The sequence below is a fragment of the Paecilomyces variotii genome (assembly GCF_004022145.1).
Source record: "Paecilomyces variotii strain CBS 101075 chromosome Unknown C8Q69scaffold_10, whole genome shotgun sequence".
NCBI lineage: Eukaryota > Fungi > Ascomycota > Eurotiomycetes > Eurotiales > Thermoascaceae > Paecilomyces > Paecilomyces variotii.
Window position 1 is genome coordinate 414368 of NW_021167149.1, and position 19726 is coordinate 434093.

Genomic DNA, 19726 nt, shown 5'->3' on the forward strand with positions numbered 1-19726 from the left:
CCCCCCAGTCAGGGAGTCCAGATGGTGTAGTGGTACAAAGCTAGTCCACCTCCATCTAGCTAGAGGTTTTCTGTTCGAACCTCGGAGAAGGCTCCTTGGATTTTCGAAGAAAAACCCTGCCCGCCAAAATAGCATAGGCGGGGTTTTCGTAACACCCTCCATCTCTCGTCCTGTGGATGAGTGCCCGGGGGTGTGAGCTTTTTTGTATACAGTCCTTTGTTGTTGTTATTTATTTATTTATTTATTTATTTATTTATTTATTTATTTATTTATTTATTGTTGGTATTGTGTTTGAGATTCTATGCGAAATTGTGAGAAGCCTTGAGCGTTCTGGATAACGAAGTGGTTGCGTTAAGGATATACTAAGTATTACTTCTTCTGCGAAGGGGTGCAATCGTTAGGAAGCATCTGTTCGAGTATTTTTGTAATTTTAATCCAATTCTACTGCGACTTTCGGTTGTGTTTAGTAGGCTGTATTAATGGTTGTTATTTTGTCAATTTGATTTCTATGTACGGCTTCTACGCGAGTAAATTATATATCCGAAGAGCCCCAGACCGAAAAGACGAATATTCTATCTGAATCTATAACAGAAATAGATTGTTACCAACCCCTCCTTAACCTTCATCGTCGCCTTCACTATACTGAGACCTGGATCCGAAAAGATAGAACATCCAAGAGTCATGATGCATATACCCATACGATACATGGCCACTTTATCTGTTAGGATCCTCTTGCCCAAGAAATCAATAGTGATGACGTAGACCAGCTGCAAGTCCCGAAAGAAGAGGATGGATCTCCCGTTGGAAGGACTGCTGATAGTGTCTCAGGACCCATCATAGTGAACAGGATGGTATAAGTAAGGCGCTTAGAACGTCTACACTAAGGGGCAACCGGGCCGAGTTTTCGTTAGTCGACGCTCGTAACGAGTATCCAAGGGTGTCAGGAAGAGCAAGTCCGAGCCATAGGCGTTCTCAAAACTCCTATGATGTCAATTCACTTCTTTTATGGCGGTCTCTGGCAAACTGAGCAAGCAATAAAGACGAAAGCAGCAGCGAAATAAATGGGTATCCAGGTCGTCGGCTTTCGTTAAAATGTCAAATCAATTCCGATTGCTTGTTGAGAATCCCCGTGAGCCGTCGTCTCAGTTTATCAGTCGCTAGCAGGACTATTCGGGCTTCTTAAGCGCGGCGTCCTCACGCTTCAGAAGCTGGACCTTCCCCATCGTTATGATAGGCGGGTCTCCGTCAGTCTCGGTATCATTCTTGGCACCTTCCTCGATCTCCCTAGCAAGACTCTTATCGTAGCTCGTGGGATCAATTCCCAAGACTCCACCGACATATCCACCACGCTCACCGGGAACGCTGAATTCGCGGAAAACATACTTCCATTCGTTGAGCCAAATCTTAACGGCTTTTCCAACCTTATCCTTTCCATTCTTCGAATGGTGGCCAGTTCCCGTGATGGCATACAGGACACGGCGGCCCTGTTTGGCGTGCTTGAGGAGGATCTTCTCGAGATACTCGACGGCTTCTTCGGGATGGAGACCATGCAGATCAACGTACAGCTCCTCAGTGGTGGGGTTAAGACCACTGTTTAGTAGATGTTTATTCCGCTCCTCGTAAAGATGGCGAGCTGCTTCGCGATGACATTTACGCATTGCCTCATTCTCTGCCTGGCCACGCAATGATAGGGCCTTAGCGGCTCGCGCATCATTACGATTCCAAGCTTGTGCGGCGCTAGAGGATAGGGTTTAGTGACGACCCATGAAGGAGTATAGGGACCTAGGAGTTGACTAGAGCATACCTTTGCAGAAACTTATTCCTGACGGTTCCATGGCGGATGGCATCTGTGCGATATTTGATGTACTGTTGGTTGGCCCTGGCCCCTGTCTCTAGCCAGGGAATGTGCTTAGGGGCAGGTATTGCTTGTGCGGCCGCACTGTTTTCTCGGCTTTTGGGAGCTTCTTTGCTGTTTTTCGAGGAAGATTTACCCTTCCCAGGGCCAGGAGACGGAGACATGCGGACGACATCTGCAAGCGAGCTAGGCGTGCTTTCCTTGCTGAGGTTGCTCTCGCGAGTTTGATTTCCTCGTTTCCCTTTCTTTCCAGGATTTTTCGCACTCACCGCGGACAGGGTAGGGAAAGCATCGGGATCATCAACCGAAGGTGCTGTGGCGTTCACGTTCGAGTCCCTTTGCTGATGTCGACTAGTAGGTCGCGAATGGGGACGAGAGTTACTCCCATTTCTTCTTCCACCGCCAAATTGCCCTGGATACTTGTGCCCAGGGGGGGTAAGATTATTCGAATACTTGACATATGGGTTCATCCAGTGCTCTCCAGCGGCCGTCACAGGCTGCAAAGCAGGAAAAGCATCGTAGTTGTTGTCTATCTGGAAGGCCGGTTGTTGGCCTCCAGCTGATTGAGAATTCCCATCGCTCAAGCTCATGTTGCCGATAAGGGATGAGGGGTCATGTGAGAAAGGGCATCCATCTCCAGCAAGGCAGTTGCCCATCATCCAATACCTGCCCCGGCTGTTAGCTCTCATGGCTCTCTTGACTCTTCTATCTGTATCCTATTTGTACTTACTTGCAGACATGTGTAGTCAGATCGTGACTGAAACGACAGTCAGCTCGAAGGCACTGCCCTGTAGATAGCCAATACTTGCACACCACAGGACTTCTAGACTGGCCGGATGGGGTTGACGATCGCATATGCTCTACGCTCATGGACTTGCCTACCAAAATACGACCTTCCTCCGCTTGTTGGCTGGTGGAGTCAGAGCTCTGCTCCTGAGATAATGAAGCAATAGTGGCACCCAGGTCATAGCTATTGGCCTCCAGAGCGGCCTCGATCTCGTCGTTCGTTTTCTTGTCTCCCAGAACAGACCTTAATATATCATGAGGGCTCATATCGGGCACGAACTCCGGGGCTGCGGCGCTCAGCCCACCACCGGTCGAGCTAACTCCACCCACAGAAGACGTTGTACTGGCGGCATCATCCCCCACCAACCACTCGACATTGCTCTCGCTCCCAAAATCCCCATAGAAATCTGAGATCCCACTCTGGTCGGAGAACTCGTACGCATTCAGATTAGGCGAGTGTGGGATCGGTTGAGCAAGGGCCAGTCTAGGAGAAGGACGAGGAGAGGTGAAAGGAGAGGCTGTAGTAGAGCGTGGAGCGCGTGGAAAGCCACCGCGCGAAGGCGGGAGCCACGAGGAACTGGACGGGCTGGTGCCCATGTTTGGCGGCGAGGACAGAGGGGTCGAGGATCGTGCAATCTGCCATGGCGCAGGAGAAGAACGTCGGATGATCGTATGGCGTGCTGGAGGGAGCGAACCATCGGGCTGGGTGCTGTTTCTATGCCACCAGAGAACATCGAGGACGACATTCTCCAGTGAGCTGCCCGACAGTGACGTGTTTTCACGCAAGAACTCCTCCAGCTTCTCAACCTGCTCTTCTTCATCGATGTCCTTGTCCTGCAGGATGGGCAGACATTGCTCATAGATATCCTCCGCAACCATGTTGGGCGCGCAGTGATAGGCGTTAAAGGAGTATCGAAGCGGGGTCAGAATGGAGGAATGTGGCCCCTGGCGATGAGACACGAACGAGGACCAGCGTGATATTATATTATATCTCTGTCAAAGACCGGGATTCATGGCTTTCAAAAGCTGGACTCGTAAAAATAGAACGAAAGCACTGGGAAGATGGTAACTGGACCGGGGATAGGGCTCGTCCGGCAGCGGGCCGATCTCATCGCTGATCAGCAATCACAAAGAGACACAGGAACAATAGATCAAGCGCTGCAGCGGCCACGATCCACCTGCAGCACTGCTCAGTCTGTGTAGTGTGAGTCGAGGGATGATAAGCGATAGTAGATATCTATCTTTGAGGGGGGGCCAGGGTGATGAACGGGAGAGATGCAGCTTTAAGGGCGAGGTCGGGCGGAGGTCTAGGCGAACAACGAGCTCAGCAATGACCCAACCGGACAAAACAACGGGGTGATTAGTGCGCTAGATATAGCTGGCCATGAAGTGTCCTTTTGCGTACTGCTACAGTTGCTGTTCCCATTCCTGCAGCAGAAGTCCTTGACGCGAGCTGGCCTCTACAGACGGGGTAGAGCCAGCTGAGCCTACTCTGCCATCTCTCTCTTGGCGTACTTAGATACATGCTGGCTTGTCGCTGCTCAACCACGGGCAGAACCGGTCGGAATGGGGCGCCAGATGTGGGGGATCTGGATCTCTTGTCGCTACGGCGGTGGAGAGAGCCTCTGTTGCGCAGTTCTGGCGCTGAAGCAGCGCTGAAGCAGCGCTGAAGGGTCGCTGTTGATAAAGCGACTATCTAGTCTAGTAGAAACAATATCAGCAGGGGCAGGATGAGGAGATCGATCCTCCAGACCAGCACGGCGAGGATGAGAATTCCCTGGGGACTGTTAGTCTATCTATGGCGGGTTTACCATAGATACCTAGGTACCTGTGGATTTCCCCAGATGTAAAATATAGTTACAGTACCATACAGACGGATTACACCAAATACACCCCTTGCGAGGCAGCAACATTTCGTAACGTGACCAGACCCTGACAGCCCTGTTGGTCGGGCGCTGTCGTTGCAGTTGCACCAGTGTCTGAGATGTTCGTGCATCAGACTCTCAACGTCGATCATCTATCCCAATACTCCCTTCTTACTAGATTCAATCTTCCTCATTTGAATAACATTCCCATCTGGTTCTGCACCTGCTTGGCCCCCATCAGCATTGCCTGTACTAAACACGTTAGTTGGATGCGCTGGGCTACCTAGGTTTCAGCTTACTGAGCCTCCCACAGCCACATCCTCATGTTCTGCCCATCCCCGGGGGCACCAGATAGCCCTCATCGTTAGACTTGATTTCAGAAATCTGCAAAAAGCTCGAATTTCCTTCCACTGGTTACATTTCAATAGCTTTCCCCCTCTTCACCAAGCCATCCATTCATCCTATCTCCGGACAACCTCCGGAGCGATTCGACATGCCGGCCGATTATCAGTCGACAGCTCGAGCTCTATTGCTTCCTCTTTCGCCCGCAGAATCCACATCGTCAACAATTGGTGCCGTTCGTCCACCATGGAGTCGCCCGGATGGCGACAGGCGGAATTCGATAGCTGCATCCCTCCAAGAAGCAGTTACTTTTCGCGACAAGCTCATAAGCTGGGCTGAAGGGACAGGTCGGCGCGTGTCAGAGACATGGAAGCGGATGAGCTTCTGGAAGAGAGTGGGAGCCGTTTGTGCTGCACTCGTCACGATTGCTATAGGCATAGCCTTCATGCTCCTCACTGGCAAGATATTCATCTGGGTAGGCCCGTTGGCAGAGAAATGGGAAAAGTCACCACTGGCATACTTTGTCCTCTGGTTACTCATCTTCGGAGTGTCCTTTCCTCCGCTTGTCGGATGGTCGACGCTAGGAACAATATGCGGTTTCGTATTTGGAATATGGAAAGGGTGCGCAATCACATCTACTTGGAAGATGCATATTGGCGCTGACATCTCTGCAGCTGGCTCATCTACATGACAGCAACTGTCGTAGGCTCAACGTGCTCCTTCATAGTATCTAGAACAGTACTTTCGGGATTCGTGAAACGTCTGATGGAACATGACAAGCGATTTGCGGCCCTGGCTCTGACACTCAAGTACGATGGCCTGGCACTCCTCTGTATGATTCGACTCTGTCCTCTGCCATACTCCGTGTGCAACGGTGCCATATCAACATTCCCGACAGTCCATCCTCTGATGTACGGGCTTGCTACGCTGATTATTTCCCCGAAGCTCCTGGTCCCTGCTTTCATTGGCAGCAGGTTGCGGATTCTGTCGGAGGAAAACGAAAAGATGGGCGCCGGCTCCAAAGCGGTCAACATTATCAGCATCATTGTTACAGTAGCAATCGGACTTTTTACAGGATTGTACATATATAGAAGGTATACCTACCGCAGCTGCAATCCTCGCCGTTTTGCGATATTCATGCTAACACATGCTCGTGAAATAGGACCTTGGCCCGGGCAGAGGAACTCGAGGCTGAAGAGCGCGCTAACATCCGGAGTTCTTTACAAGCCGACCATGCTGCTCATCGGCCTCACCGTTCATTTTCAGATGACCCTGCGGTCGATGCTGCCGCGAAGACTCTCGCTCGTGATGAGGAAGAACGGATTGGCTTCCGTGATGATTTTGATGACGATGATGTTGACTTGGTTGTCGACGACAGTGACGATGAAAATTCTCCTCATGCTCAGAAGCAAGGATTACCTAGTCCGTACCGTGATGAGTTTACTGATAACGACTCTGATGTCTTTGGCGCCGGAGATGGCGACGAACATGAGGCATATGGGTTACATACGCACGTGAGACGGGGCTCGGACATTTCTTAATTGTTATAGACATGGCATAATGGCCCGCTGGAGTTCTTATACTGGGTTGGAAAGGGACTATCGCATCTTGCATCAAATGACACGATATTCTTGGAATGTATTCGCTTTCTGGCTTCCTGGAGAAGTGCGAAAGAAAATATAGCTATCAGGTAACATCCATAACAACGCTAGATCGAACGCACAAGACTAGACCGAAGATAGCCTAGGTACCTCTATTAGATCTTCGATGGCGTTTCTTTGTTATACATCTCGAGTTCGCTTATGTCCAAGGAAAGCCGTCGAAGTTCATTCGGCTTCATTCAAGTTAGCGCTGAGTGCCAAACGGGGTGCGACGGCCGGTCGTAGATTGCAGCTATACGACTCAGGGATTAGATAACTACTTAAAGAGTATAAGTCAGTAAAGAGATCGCATAGCTCGAGAAAGCAGTTCTCATTTTTTAGCACTTACTCCTTGAAAGCCAGGGATCAATATGCTGGAAGGGTCTCCGTAGATGGAATCCATAAAACCCTTTCGCGGATGTATAAACAGACCCAGTGGACGTTATGTACCTGTACGTAAGCGAATCTGTCTCATTTCAAGACATGAGAGAGTCTTGATGGCTCAATCGCGGTCGGTCAGTACGCATGACGGGACGGCAGTACCGCAATACAATTCAGATATACTACAACACAGCATCCCGTTCAAACCTAGAAAAATATCTTCACATCTGCGCATCATATCCATTACACCATAACGACGGCCTCGAGAGGGGAAAATATCGCGATCTCGGCATCGTTCCCTTCCGAAAGGAGTGTGGCGTGGCATGACGGCTCCCCTCTATATCCAATGTTCTGTGTTGGTCTCATAGTCAGCCAAGTTAGCCGGAAGCATCAGGACTCGACATCAACTCGGCCCAAACGGGTAGGTGTCAAAGAAATCGTGGACTTGATTCATTGAACAATAACATTCGAATTCCAACGTGGACGGGGTGAGGTCGAGTTCGAGTGCTGTAAGGTGCGGCTGCTCCCTTCTTCGGGCTGAGAAATACGCTAGCCCGGCTGAGGATCCGTGAGTACATCCGAGAGGTAAAATAGAGGTTCAGTGCTCAAGCTTTTATCCAACTGCAAAGCCACGGCGGGATCCCCCCTCAAAGATGATGCACTGGCATTGAATGCGCCTTATTGTTCATTCGAAAGCTGAACCCGGGGGTTGTGGATGTCTCAGCGTCCCAACTAGTCCTGAATCGTCTCACATGTGTTCTAGAGACTGGTAAGCGTGTTCCCCCTCTTTTTCTTCTATATGCAAGCAACCCCACGAACCCCAACTGAGACTTTGTGTAAGACTCGAAAACATGATTGACGTACATATTTCTAATTCGTATACAGAGTACATTCGACATTGGGATCGGTCTGACGGCCACGCACTACCTATCATTGAGCAAATACGTGAAAAGTGGGCCCATCATGGAGGTATCTGTCAACGTCTGATATCGCAGGCTACATCTGAAAGGCAATAATCAAGTTGTGTCCATAATCCAAGGGAAACACATATCCAGTGCTTGGGCGTGTGTATCAATCTCAACTTTTCAGTGCCTGGAACATTTCCTGGAGACATAGTCATCCCGCGAACCCCTTGCTGGCAAATATGGAAGCCTCTTCTACTCTCAAGACCCAGGGTCTTCAGGATCTGCCCGGTAGATCAGTGCCCTTGGCTGAATTCTTACCCAATAACCAAAGTGACATCAATGAAGCAGCTCCAGCTCCCTCCCACCATGCTCCGGTTCCTGATACAATTTTCGAGATGCCGCCTGCAAAGCGGCGTCGGAGGTCCGGACAGGGCGATTCCTTTAACGGCGCCGACGGTCTCTCAACTGATATTGGAAGTCCCTTTTCATATCCTCAGAGAGTAAACATCAAAGAAGAGATGGAAGGAGCGTCACAAAGCACAGGTCGTGCATCCCGCAGTACGGAACAGGACACGAGTCATCACACGCCAAGTGACTCGATGACATCGGCATCGATGTTTTCGCCCCATCCGCAGAACAAGTCGGCATCTCCTTTGACCTTTGTCCAGACCTCTTTTGAATCTGTTTCCTCAGTGAAGCGCACAGCGTCAAAATTGGACTTTGAGAAATACCGACCTCGGTCGTCCATACCCACAGGGCTTCCTGCTCCTGTCTATGCTCAACAATGTGTCGCTGCAGCATATGCATCAAGGTTAAATCCGTATGCTTTACATAAGAATGAGCAGGCATACTTGCAGGATCAACTATGCCATATCCATGTTACGACTTATCTCAACATTCGAAATGGGATACTTCGTCTCTGGACTCGCAATCCAATGGTGAGCGTCACGAAAGAAGAAGCCCTTGGTTGCGCGAAGGATTACCGCTGGATGAATTTGGCCGCTTTCGCCTACGACTGGCTTGTGCGAAACGGGTACATCAACTTTGGCTGCGTAGAGATCCCCAAAGCTCTAGTTCCGCCCAAACGAGGGCGCCGAAGAGAAGGACCAGTCATTGTTGTTGTTGGCGCTGGAATGTCAGGTCTCGGCTGCGCGAGACAGCTGGAAGGTCTTTTCAGTCAGTACAGGGATAGCTCTACCTCTCCCCGCGTGGTGGTGCTCGAGGGAAGACGAAGAATCGGAGGTCGTGTTTATTCTCATCCTCTAAAGAGCCTCCAGAGTACCCTTCCGCAAGGTTTAAGATCTACAGCGGAAATGGGCGCGCAGATCGTTGTTGGCTTCGACCACGGCAACCCGATAGACCCGATCCTTCGCGCGCAGTTGGCCTTGCGCTACCATCTCCTCCGCGATATATCGACCATATACGATATAGACGGGAGTCCGGTAGACGAAGTCAGGGATGCGATGGATGAGAGGCTGTATAACGACATCCTCGACCGCTCTGGGCTGTATCGGCACAAGGCTGTCGTCCAGCCGACCGCTGAAGGTGATAGGGAGGCGATCGATACTGGTCGGGACGTGTCTGCCGACGATGGAGTGACGGTAAAGCAGTACGAAGAAGCCAGAGCCGCAGGTACTATTGATTTATTGGTGCCTTCAAAACGCGTCCGACGCGGCGTTGGCCACAAAACTGCAGACATCAAGCCTGCTGGGCCACCTATGGCAGATTTGGGACCAACGGAAGAACAGCCAGCAGCATTCACGTGTCAGACCATGGGGTGGAAGTTAAGGGATGGTGTTTCGCAGAGAGACTCAATTAACCTAGATGCTATTGCCAAAGCGAGCAACCACCAGACGTTAGGAGAAGTCATGGATGAAGGAGTCAGGCAATACCAGCGCATGCTTCCGCTGACTCCAAAGGATATGAGACTACTCAATTGGCATTTTGCAAATCTTGAATACGCGAATGCTTGCAATGTTGGGAATCTCAGTCTTTCTGGGTGGGATCAGGATATTGGAAATGAATTCGAGGGAGAGCATGCGCAAGTGATTGGGGGATATCAGCAAGTCCCGCAGGGAATATGGTCTTTTCCCAACAAACTCGATGTTCGCAGAAACAAAATAGTCACAAAGATATCCTACAGCCCTTCTGGAACTTCCAACCATAAGGCATTAGTGCACTGCGAGGATGGAGAGACCTTTGCAGCAGACAAAGTGGTCTTTACGGGTTCACTAGGTGTGCTGAAACACCAGACTGTGCAATTCGATCCCTCACTTCCTGATTGGAAGAAGGGTGCTATCGAACGTCTCGGTTTTGGTGTCATGAATAAGGTGATACTCGTGTTTGAGAAGCCATTCTGGGACCTCAGTAGAGACATGTTCGGGCTTCTCCGCGAACCCACCAACACTGACAGCATGGTTCAAGCGGACTACTCAGCCAACAGGGGTAGATCCTATCTCTTCTGGAACTGCATGAAGACGAGTGGTCTTCCAATGCTTGTTGCGCTGATGGCAGGTGATGCAGCATACCATGTTGAAAGGACCCCGGATTGTGAGATAATTGCAGAGGTGACCTCACAGCTTCGAAATATTTTCAAGACCGTTAACGTCCCTGATCCTCTGGAGACAATCGTCACACGATGGGGAACAGACCGGTTCACAAGAGGCAGTTATTCCTCTGTTGCTCCAGAGTCTTTGCCTGGTGACTACGATCTCATGGCGAAATCGGTCGGTAATCTATATTTCGCGGGTGAAGCAACCTGTGGCACTCATCCCGCGACTGTCCACGGTGCGTATATTTCTGGGCTCCGCGCTGCGTCCGAGATCATCGAGTCTATCATTGGACCTATTGAGGTGCCTACTCCTCTGGTCCCTGAAAAGGGCAGACAGTCAGAAACAGGCACGCCTGTGCTAGCAGGGCAGAAAAGGAAGGAGTCAGCAGCACCCTCTACAACTGCTATCCCAGCTACCACACATGCAGCACCTGCGGTATCTTCCATCCAAGCCCGGAGCAACAACTCCTTCCCATCAGAAGCAGCGCTCCGCCAGGCTTATGATGAGGCAATGTGGGTAGCCATCTACGGCGAGCTCGGCCACCCAGAACCTCGTCCCGCCAAAATGAGCCTGAATCCTTTCCTTCTGTATCAGAAAGACTACTGGCATAAATGCAAGCAACAATGTGAAGACGCTCGACGGGCGAGTACCAAAAACTCCAATGCAAAAGTCTCCCGCGATGAGATCCGGCAAGCTCTGGGACTCATGTGGCGTGAAGCCAGCGAGGAAGTGAAGAGGCCTTACCTGGACCAAATCGCTGCCAACAGGCGGATGAACACCGAGATATTCGATCAATGGAAGGAGAGGATCCTTGAATGGGAAAGGAAGACATACGAAGTGAAAGATCGATGGGTTGCAGCGAATCCATTCGAGACATGGCAGCCTGGTCAGTCGAATGAAATGGTCCCGGCTCCTACTGAAGCCAATACGGCCACGAATGGAACCACAACTACACCACCTGTCCCTTCTGAAGACACCAACAAAGCGACCTCTGTGAACGGAGGAGACATTAGCACATCAAAAGAAGGAGACACAGGTGATGAGAACAATACAGTATGATATTCATCCATAGCAGACTATTACTTATATGTACAATAAATCAAACTGGACAATGCTTACTTATTTCTTCTCTTCTCTTCTCTTCTCTTCCCATTCTATGTTCTCTTCCTATATATACCTTGTATTCTACCTTGATATATGCACATAGTCAAGGCGTCAGCGCATAAAGCGAACGCCAGGTGATCTATCAATCATCCATTTGCAGCATGTCCTTTGAATCCTAAATATAGCATAGATCATCCCAGATTACTCTAGATTACTAGATTCTTTGTATACCCTATAGAGATAAATATTTATCTGAGGAAATACCCTGCTATTTAGGCTAAATAGTGCGCGAAACCTCGCTTATTATATAACATGTTCTTTTAAATTGTGATTATTTCTCTAAATCTCTAAATCTTAAGGTTATCTCCTCTTTGCCATTCTGCGACGTAGAAGGGTGAGCAAGAGCAGAGTGTGTTCTTTGTTCAGAGAGAAAGAAGTCTATCGTAGGAAGAGGAATGGATAAAGAAATGAAAAGGAAAGAAAGAGTTTGTAGAAGTGATCTATATAGTGAAATAGAGACAAGGTCATTAGATTTGGGATCTAGTACGTGAAAGAGCCAAAACAAGACATGACATGACAAGAGCGAAGATAAAAAGTCGCTCAGCAAGGATATGATCTAATGTCTAACGTAAATATGATGAGCGTATTGAGATGCATCCATCCGGTTGGGAATAAAGACCGGTGCAGAGATAGATGGCGTGGTATAGGTCGATCGAGAGATGTATCCATATGGATGAAAAAAAAAGGTGAGGGTAACGCCAATATCCGTTGTTATTTTGTCCCATCCGTTGGCATGCATCTACAGCAGCGGGTTCTGACGGTACTCGGGCACAGTGCCTTCGGCTCCCTTCTTAGACTCCCCAGTGGGCTCCTGGGCGGCCGGCTCGATCTTGGAGTTTCCGGCAGCTGTGCCGGCAGCGGGGGTTTCTCCCACATCCTCGACTTCCGCAAGGAACTTCTCAGCTTCCAGGGCGGCAATGCAGCCAGATCCTATGGCGTATTAGTATCTTGCCTGATTCTGTGATATGAAAAGGAAATTTCATCGGGTTTATGCTTACCTGCACTGGTGATGGCCTGTCGGTATCGCTTGTCCTGGACGTCTCCAGCAGCAAAGACACCCTCAACACTGGTGTAGCTAGTTCCGGGCTTAGTGAGAATGTAGCCGTCCTCATCAAGCTGGACCTGGCCCTTGACCAGGGCAGTGGCGGGGTCGTGACCGACGGCATAGAACAGGCCGTTGGCCTCAACGACCTCCTCCTTGCCGGTAGTGACATCCTTGATCTTCAGGTGGGTCATCAGACCACGGGGCTTGTTCTCACCCTGGACCTCGGTTGCGACAGTGTTGAAGCGGACAGTGACCTTGGGGTTCGACAGCAGGCGCTTGGCCATGGCCTTGCTAGCACGTAGCTTGTCCTTGCGGACGAGGACGGTAACGTGGCTACCGTACTTGGTCAGGAACATGGCCTCCTCGGCCGCAGAGTCACCACCACCGATCACGTAGAGGGGCTTGTTGCGGAAGATGGGCACGGCTCCGTCACAGACAGCGCAAGCACTGATTCCGTTCTGCCAGTAGGTCTCCTCTCCGGGCAGGTTGAGACGGCGGGCATTGGCACCAGTGGCGATGATGACAGCATCCGCAGTGCGCGCAGGGGCATCCTCAGGGCCATCAGACCACTCCGTCCACAGCTTGAAAGGTCGCTGCGACAGGTCGATTCTGGAGATGGTCTCGGTGATGATCTCGGTTCCGAAGCGGGCCGATTGCTTGCGCATGTTGTCCATCAGCTCGGAGCCGCCAATGCCGCTGGGAAAACCGGGGAAGTTCTCAATGTCGGTGGTGGTGGTGAGCTGGCCACCGGCAGCAGTACCGTTTGCCAGCATACCCTCGTACATGACCGGCTTGAGCTCTGCTCGGGATAGATAGATGGCAGCCGTGTGGGCCGCGGGGCCGGAGCCGATGACTGCATAGAGGAAAACAGCACGTCAGTATATAGAACCACAATGTAAGTCATATTCCAATGGCTGTAAATCCATTTTCCCAGTAAAGGCGAAGCAAGGGGAGAAGTCTCACGACCTCAAGGGGACGACGTACTGACTACCTTGGAGTGCGCCATCCTGAAGGTGGGGGAGCTCGAACTGACGCGCAACGGCGTCGACGAAAACGAAAAGGTCGCGGGCGGTGGAGAGGTCTTCTGCTGGACAGATGCAGCAGCAGCAGCAGAGAAGGATAAGGAGGAGCGAAGAGAGGAGAAGGGGAAACGGCGAAAGGCTGAGGAAAACACTTTGGTGGTGGTGGAGGGGAAGACGGGGGAAAAGGAAGAGAGGATATAGAGGGCGGGGTGGGTAATTATGCAAGCACGCTAGAGACGGCCAGACGCTGGAGAGAGAGCGAGAAGACTCGTCGGTTAGTCAGTTGGAGGAATTGATTAGTTACGGGAGAAGTCGACAAGAGGGCCAATATCATAAACGCAGCTGGTCTTATCTGATCTCGATCCGCTCTTCTTAGGAATCAAAGCCTTTCGAGACCCCGTCACGTGCGCCTGCTTAGAAAGCGAGATCGGCCTCGAACCTTCACGGGATTTGCAGAAGTCTCGCCGAGAAAGCGCCGGAGAGCAGAGAATATCGTTATGATCATCATCATTAGAATTCTTATATGTGATGTTCTACGCTTACTCGCTGGTTAGATCATTTCACGGTCTAGATCCGAAGCCCTTAGAACTCCAGCCACAGTACGACAGAGAGAGGTCATGATGTAATCACCAGGTACGCCATCCCAAGTATTCAAAGTAGATCCTTACAACAGTCCATAAATCGAAGATCATCAGTCGTTTATCAGTCGTTGCCAAAACCTAGGTACATAACTACAAGCATTAGGGTATATTATTAGTCATGAATCGTCCTCACATCCGGCCACCACCACCACCACCATCACCACCATTTCCCCAACATGCCACCTCAACCCCGAGTAAACCACTTCCTCCTCCGCGGCTGGTTGGTCTCCTCAACGCCTTCATCACTGTAGTCATCTTCCTCAGTGACGTCTCCAGAAGTATCCATACTATGCGCTCGCCCGGTTCTCATAGGCAGCGCCCCCGGTGATGGCGGGCGGTCGTCTTCGCTACCAGAGTACCCATCGTATCCATCCTCCGTGTCGCTGGCAGCTCCATGGTCCAGGTACCTGGTCTCTTTCTTCTTACCAATGCCCAGCCATTTCTTCCATCCCTTGGCGACCCGTGTGGGACGCGGATCGTAGCCGCCTTCATACCACAGAGCGGGCACCAGCAGCTTGTATGGCCGGGTGATACCCGCTGGGTCCATGGGGCTGACCTCCATGTGCAGCGTGATATCCAGGCCGCCCTCGAGATTCACATAGCCCCCAGCACCATCCTCAGCCTCTAAGGCTTCTTTACGAGCCTTTTCACTCAAGTTCGTAGGGCGACGATGGAAATTGCTTGGGCGAGGTTTCTGGCCTTGGGAGAAGTAGCCATCGCCCGACTCGAAAGGTCGCTCCGGGATATCCATACTTGCGCTCCGGCCACCGGAGTTACCCAGGTTGAATTCTTTCGTGGGCGGACGACTCCCGCGGGAGGAAAGTCGCCGCATCAAGCCCGTGGGCCCGCTGGTACCCCGCGTTAAGGAGAGCGTTCTCTTCAGTTTGCCCGGAGGAGATGGGGACGCGGGGGGCGTGGCCGGTTCAGGAGTTGCGGGCGGAGTAGATCCTGCTATATGTCAGAGAAACTGTCTGAGATACAGGTGATTCGTCTCGATCACACTTACCGGGTTGATATTCGCGGATGGCGCACCAGTTGCGCCGGGGCAGCAGCCTTTTGTTGTTCCGCGGCTTGTCGTCTACGTCGTGGGTAAAGATGGGAATCATGGATTCATCAGTATTAGAATCCATGTGATGGATCTTGTTCCGCTTGTTCAGCATGTCTGCTACCATGTCTGGCGGAGGCGTGTTGACAATGGCGGATGAAATAATGTTGGGCATATAGCGATAGTCCTTGTCCTTGGCCAGGTTCAGTCGCGGATTCGAGTAGAACTGGCCAATTGCTCCCAGATGAACGTCTCCACTAGAATCCTCATTAGCCAGGCACTCTCGTAGTAGACGGGGTTCTGTTGTCTTACCTCAGAATGGTGACCCGGACGGACTTCTCAGCAGCAAGGTCCTGAAGGTCCTCGACCAACCAGGTACGTTCCAGCTTGTGGTGTTTCGCCGTCCAGTGATCATCGAGATCATCCAGGACCTCGACGCTGCCGTCGAACTTGTTGACGAAGTGGCCAAACATTCCTGCTCTCCCCAGTGCTTTCACCGGGTCCATAACCCGGCTAGTTAATATATTCTCGAGCCAGACCTATCGTGCCAGAGTCAGGATCCTCACGTCTTGATATGCAGCTCGGCATAGACTTACCAGTCTAGGGTACGCAATTGGAACGCCCAAAAGAACAATAAGATGTTTTGTATCCCCTTTGACGATCTCACGGTGACAGCGGTCCCAAATAAGATCGTATGTCTGCTCACTAAGGATATCCCCTCTCTGTTCAAGCCGTAGTCAGTAAAGTTCTATCCGCTGCAACTCTCTCGAGGACAACCTACCATGCGTTCAGTACGACAATCCAAGCCTAAAAAGGCCGTCCCCTTGCCGAGGAACATGAATACGCTTCGGCTCCTCTCCTTGATATAGGGGCCCGGCTCTGCACCCAGAATCCAGCTGGGTTCATCCGCCTCGGTTTCTTCCGGCACGCTCTGGTGTTGGAAGAGCATATAGTATTTGTATGCAACGTTTCCAAGGCCAGAGAAAACCGGTGTTCTCATGAAGTGGTCCGGATACGAGCCAAAGCCGTCAATAATATCATGGTCATCCCAGATGTTGATCATTGGTATCTGGCAATTTGCCAGGCTGAACAGCCCCTGAGAGAACCACATGCAATACCGTTCCAGGAAGAATGTCTCCAGTTCGGCCTTCATCTCCGGACTGAACGGTGCATGATGTTTGTCGTGAGGATTCTTGATGTGGGTCCATTCTTGGAAGTGTTTTGTCTCCAGCATGACTATGTCATTGTAGATCTGGTCACCTCCTCCGATCATCACATGGAAGGGTCGCGTCTGATGCTCATTGAGTACGTCTCTCCAGAGAGGATCTGGCCCGCAGAATTTATTCGGATCCACAGATAAACTGAAGCCATTGCAAGTGTGGAACATGACGTTCATCGACTGGCCCCTTGCAGGAACCCAGAACCCAATGGCAGGACCCTGGTTAATGCGGTATGCAATCCGCTGCTGCTTGTCACCGAGTTCTACTTCGATACTGAATCTCCAGAACGTGACATCTCGGGCCGAATCCGCATACAGTCGGATACCTTGGATTTCTCGGTACCGCCCAGTCGTCTCTCCGTCCATCGGGTGGATTCTGTTGCTAGGAACTGGCGGACTCTGTCCGTCGTAGTCAATCGGACTTCGAGTCTCCTCAAAGAGCCCGTCTTCACTCTCAACAGTCGACAAGTCGACACCTTCTTCAATGTGCTCGACAGGCTTGACATACAGTACTCTTCCATCTCTCCCGACTTTTGTGAGACCAGCTGTGGGATCAACGTATTCAGGAGCAAGCTTTATGCCATCCTCGCTGTTGATTTCCACTGGAGGCGGAGGAAGCAGGTCCATTGGCTGTGAGAAAAGCCGTAATGTAGGAGCCGGGTTATAAGAGGACAGGGAATCCTTGGTGACTATCATCACACTTCCTCTCCAGGTCTCCAGATCAATCTGACCCTCGGGTCCGTCGATCTTGTCTCGTCTCATCCCTGTATACCGCAGCAATGGTCCACACTTCAAAAAGAGAAGAGGGTCGAACCGGTTGTTTTCTAAAGGAAGCCAAGTCAGTCAATCGTCACCCACAACAGGAACCTCTTTCAATATAGCATTGTGAAAAGTCCACCTATATCACTGCAAGCTACCAGGGACTGACGTACCATTGGCCTTCGGCACAGGCTTTTGATAATCACTGGGAAGTGCTCTACTCCGTCTGCGGTTTGTATTACCACCACGTTCCCACCATGCTTTACCTTTATCAGCGTCGAAGGTCTGGAACTCCATGTCCGCGGCCGAGAGCATGGCTACAGGCGCTTGCTTCCATTCCGACAATGGGGGAGGGGTAGGAGGCGGCATATCGAATTGCACAGTTTGTTTCTTCTGCTTGGGTTTCGCGACTTCCTCGACAGAACTATCGTGATGCTCTACTAGTTGCTCTTCTTGTTGTTGTTGATCTTGTTGATTATCCGTCTCCGGCGCCAACGTATACTCCATTGGTGCGGGATCCCCCTCCGCGGGTCCACGATCCATGGTAGGCCTCTCATCTTGATGTTCATCGTACGTAGCGCGATGGTAGTAGTTCTGCGGTGGGACCTTTTGTAGTCTATTGCTGTTGGACGTCTGGGACCCCGTGTCGCCAGGAGGAAAGTAAGAATCATCTGGCGCAGCGTGGTGATGCGTCTCTGGCTGCCATGAAAATCGTTCGTTTTCGGTGCTGTCTGCTCGGCCTGGATACGGCATCGGAGACTTCTGGCTTTTACTGGCAGGCTCCAAACTGCGGCCCTTCTCTGAAGAGTATTGGGGCTGGCGTGTACGCTGAACCTCCGCGCGCCGAACATTTGAAGATACCCCTGAGCGTGATACGGTACTGGGCCGCGCTGAGTATTGTAACTCCGTGTACCCAGTCAGCGACTCTGTTGGAGAGTCCAATTCCCAGGTGCTCAGACTCCTGGCGTATGATGGTGTCCTCTTGTGCTGGCTGCTTGAGCCTATGGCTGACGGAGCCTCACCGGTGGCCACTGGTGTAGCTGTTGACCCTTGGCGGGAGTGTACTCTCTCGGATGATGAGGTATGATTATGGTCACTGGCTGTCTTTTTCTCCTGTTCCTGTCGCGCCAGTCGTTCCTTCAGCCGGAGTTCTGCTTCCAAGACTCTTGCCCTCTTTTCCTCCTTGCTGATATCGTTCAGCTTGACCTCCAGTCGTTGTAGAGGAGACCTGTCTGGAGCCCAGTCACGTTTCTGGCCCTTTGCAGAACGAGTCGTACTCGATCTAGTGAGCGGTGTCGCCTGGCCCCCTTCTCGAGTAGAGACAGTATCTGATCGTTTCAATGAATATTGCGCTTGGTTAGGGGAATCGGTATGGGGTATAGACACGGATAGACCACTCGTGGAAAAGTGACGCCCGGGGGCCTGTCGTGCAGGATCAGTTCGCGCATTTGCGAGTTTCTGACCTTGGACCATAGCTTGATTCTGGAAGGCCCCTTGCGATCCTTCTGGCCCCCATTCAGGAGGTACTTCTCCTGTCCTGGCGGAAAATGAACGATGTCCGTCGCGGCGGTATCCTGAGCCGGACCCGTTTCGATACGGGACGGAAGGGTATTGAGGGGGAACTGAAGTAGCGGGGACATATTCTCGTTTTTCCTCGTTACCCACTGGGAACCCGTTGGCACCGGAACTTGGACGATGTCTCTTCGACGAAGTGTGTCCTATGCCATTTACTGGTACCTCTTGGTAGGGTACAGAATTGCCGTTGGTAAAACCCGCAGGCCGCGAAGTTGCCGTCGCCATGATGAACCACCTTGGATCCCCTGTCTTCAAGTCAAGGTGCGCTCGACCGTTCTTATCCAGACCAATGTTTCGTGATCGCAATTAGCAAGGCGTGGATCGAAGGAGTCTGCGATAAAGTAACTGCGCAACAGGCGTTAACATCAGTTCTAGAAAAGGGCATGTATATCATCAAAGCTCACCACAAAGAACAAGCTGGTGAATACCGCTGAAGGGGTAAGTTGTACTGTACGCCTGCGACGGAGATAGATTCGATCTTTGCGCCTGAAACCCTGGCGCACTTGTTGAGCTTCGATCTGTATAGTACTATGTCCAGCAATTACAGCGACAGTTCAATCGAAGCATCCAACTGTCACTGCTCAAAATCCAGTTATCATAACGATAAGCGCAGACAGCAGATTCCTGGAAGGATCTGTAGGTGGAACCAAAGCTGCGTTGTGTTGGTTCTTATCGAGCTCCAATCAATCGCTCCGCGGCCGACGAGTATATACAATTTGCGGGTGATCACTCGCAGGTAAAGGAATCGCAAGAGCGCAACAGATCGCATTAAGGTATCCAGAAATGGAGCACAATAGAGAAAAAAAAAAGGCTACAGAAGAGAAGGAAAAAGCACTGCCAACGATGGAGCGGTCTAAAGAAAGCCAACAGCAGCAGCTTGTTCTGCAGCTCCCAGCCGTTCGAACAGTTTATCCTGGTGGCTGGTCGGGA

General features: G+C 51.2%; 5 protein-coding genes across 5 annotated transcripts; 2 read left to right on the plus strand and 3 right to left on the minus strand.

Moving 5' to 3' along the window:
- Positions 1–873: 873 nt before the first annotated feature.
- C8Q69DRAFT_63873 (hypothetical protein) lies at positions 874–3760 on the minus strand. The gene is made up of 3 exons (XM_028633867.1): positions 2586–3760; positions 1805–2521; positions 874–1737 (listed from the first exon to the last, which is right to left on the minus strand). Exons 1-3 carry the CDS (start codon positions 3518–3520, stop codon positions 1167–1169), a joined length of 2223 nt encoding a protein of 740 aa, XP_028482880.1. The 5' UTR covers positions 3521–3760; the 3' UTR covers positions 874–1166.
- Positions 3761–4855: 1095 nt separating this feature from the next.
- Positions 4856–6635, plus strand: C8Q69DRAFT_63915 (hypothetical protein). Its single transcript, XM_028633868.1, has 3 exons — positions 4856–5469; positions 5523–5942; positions 6011–6635. Exons 1-3 carry the CDS (start codon positions 5000–5002, stop codon positions 6387–6389), a joined length of 1269 nt encoding a protein of 422 aa, XP_028482881.1. The 5' UTR covers positions 4856–4999; the 3' UTR covers positions 6390–6635.
- Positions 6636–7574: 939 nt separating this feature from the next.
- C8Q69DRAFT_63987 (putative flavin-containing amine oxidase) lies at positions 7575–11463 on the plus strand. The gene is made up of 2 exons (XM_028633869.1): positions 7575–7705; positions 7755–11463. Exon 2 carries the CDS (start codon positions 8014–8016, stop codon positions 11383–11385), a length of 3372 nt encoding a protein of 1123 aa, XP_028482882.1. The 5' UTR covers positions 7575–7705; positions 7755–8013; the 3' UTR covers positions 11386–11463.
- Positions 11464–12229: 766 nt separating this feature from the next.
- Positions 12230–13541, minus strand: C8Q69DRAFT_446738 (putative thioredoxin reductase Trr1/Trr2; the record flags this gene model as incomplete). The annotated part of the gene is made up of 3 exons (XM_028629158.1): positions 12230–12420; positions 12489–13388; positions 13520–13541. The coding sequence occupies 3 exons, from the start codon at positions 13539–13541 to the stop codon at positions 12230–12232; spliced, it is 1113 nt and encodes a 370-aa protein (XP_028482883.1).
- A 420-nt stretch (positions 13542–13961) lies between these two features.
- On the minus strand, positions 13962–19203 carry C8Q69DRAFT_64055 (hypothetical protein). The gene is made up of 7 exons (XM_028633870.1): positions 19201–19203; positions 17395–19141; positions 16025–17286; positions 15840–15965; positions 15556–15782; positions 15205–15500; positions 13962–15146 (listed from the first exon to the last, which is right to left on the minus strand). Exons 2-7 carry the CDS (start codon positions 19019–19021, stop codon positions 14383–14385), a joined length of 4302 nt encoding a protein of 1433 aa, XP_028482884.1. The 5' UTR covers positions 19022–19141; positions 19201–19203; the 3' UTR covers positions 13962–14382.
- Positions 19204–19726: the final 523 nt, after the last annotated feature.